Source organism: Sinocyclocheilus rhinocerous, unplaced genomic scaffold (genome assembly GCF_001515625.1).
Source record: "Sinocyclocheilus rhinocerous isolate Xijiao unplaced genomic scaffold, SAMN03320098_v1.1 scaffold1470, whole genome shotgun sequence".
Taxonomy (NCBI): Eukaryota; Metazoa; Chordata; class Actinopteri; order Cypriniformes; family Cyprinidae; genus Sinocyclocheilus; species Sinocyclocheilus rhinocerous.
The window spans coordinates 273,161-274,431 of NW_015652166.1; the positions used below are offsets into that span (position 1 = coordinate 273,161).

The 1,271-nt window shown below is 37.9% G+C and overlaps 1 protein-coding gene across 1 annotated transcript in view; it reads right to left on the reverse strand.

The window, feature by feature from the left end:
• Nucleotides 1-228: 228 nt before the first annotated feature.
• Nucleotides 229-1,271, reverse strand: part of LOC107713903 (dystonin-like) — a 39,505-nt gene continuing 38,462 nt past the window's right edge. Inside the window, exons 37-38 of the mRNA XM_016519552.1 lie at nucleotides 484-650; nucleotides 229-345 (exon numbers count right to left, since the gene is read on the reverse strand). Coding sequence (XP_016375038.1) covers nucleotides 229-345; nucleotides 484-650 — 284 coding nt within the window. The remainder of the gene's footprint in view (nucleotides 346-483; nucleotides 651-1,271) is intronic.

Consider the following 1,271-nt stretch of genomic DNA (forward strand, 5'->3'; position numbering starts at 1 on the left):
ATCACAGAAATAAATTACATTTTACAGTATATTCACATAGAAAACAGCCATATTTCACAATATTATTGTATTTTTAATTTAGTACAGTGCAGCACCGTACAATACAATACAGTAATACAATTTGTTTTAACCATAATCTAAAACAAGCCGTAACATTTTACATCTAGACATTTTTAGGTGAAAACAAGACAAAATATGGTAAATGCAGACTGCAGCAGAGGCGTGAGTTTAACCTGTAGGTGAAGGTGAGTCGATGTCGGCAGAGAAATGGTCGATCCCTAATGCTGCAATAGAGCTCCTGGGTCGAATGCACCTCTCACCAGAGAAACTTCTGCGTAGCAATGCCTATATCAGCACAAAAACAGAGTTACTTTATAAAAATCAATCTGAGCAGTGACATGCAGGCACAAGAAACATTAGAGCATCTCAGTTTTGTACCGTATGTATGAATGCGGTTGGTTAGTTAGCGGTTAGCTGGTGTACCTTGCGTGTCAGCGGGCTGCTGGGAGCCGAAGCGCTGCTGTATAAACTCAGGCTGGAGTTAGATCTGCTGACGGTCAGGCCTTTAGCGCTGCCTCTGCGGCCCGACGCCTCGAACGCGTCCGGAGAGAGATACTTCTCCTTTATCTTCAGGTTTGTGCGTCCCTTTACTGTGTGTGCAGAAGGAATGATGCATAAAAGTATTTGCTGACCAGTGTTGGGGAAAGTTACTTTTAAAAGTAATGCATTACAATATTGCGTTACCCTCTCACTTGATTCCATGCAATGCTGCAAGGCTTTTGAGAATGTGTGTTTAACTCATTCCCAACTCAAAATAAAACCCAATTAAAGTGTTTCTGTCAATAACATAACATAACGGCAGCAACAGGTTTATGAGAAAGTGGAACGGATTATTATTTAGTGTGCATGATTTACTTAAATCGAGGCAATTAATTAGTAAATTGTGCACACGATTAACTTTTTTCCCCAAAAGTATAGGATCAGTAAGAGGTTTTTTTTTTTTTTTTTCCAAAATTTTTAGAATGTTAGAATGTTTCGAAAGTAAATTTACGTCCGTGCAGTAGAATGCAGAAGAAGAAATTTCAACACACTTCAGCAATAAAAAAAAGACACACAAATGTTTTTCTAGAGTAATTTGTGCTTATTAGTACGGTTGAACTGGATCATCGAAGGTCAGAAGCAAAGACATTGATTGGTTAATAGAATGGGATTAAATACATAAAGGATATTTAACATTTAATTATTGCAGGTTTGCGTCATATTCTGAGTTG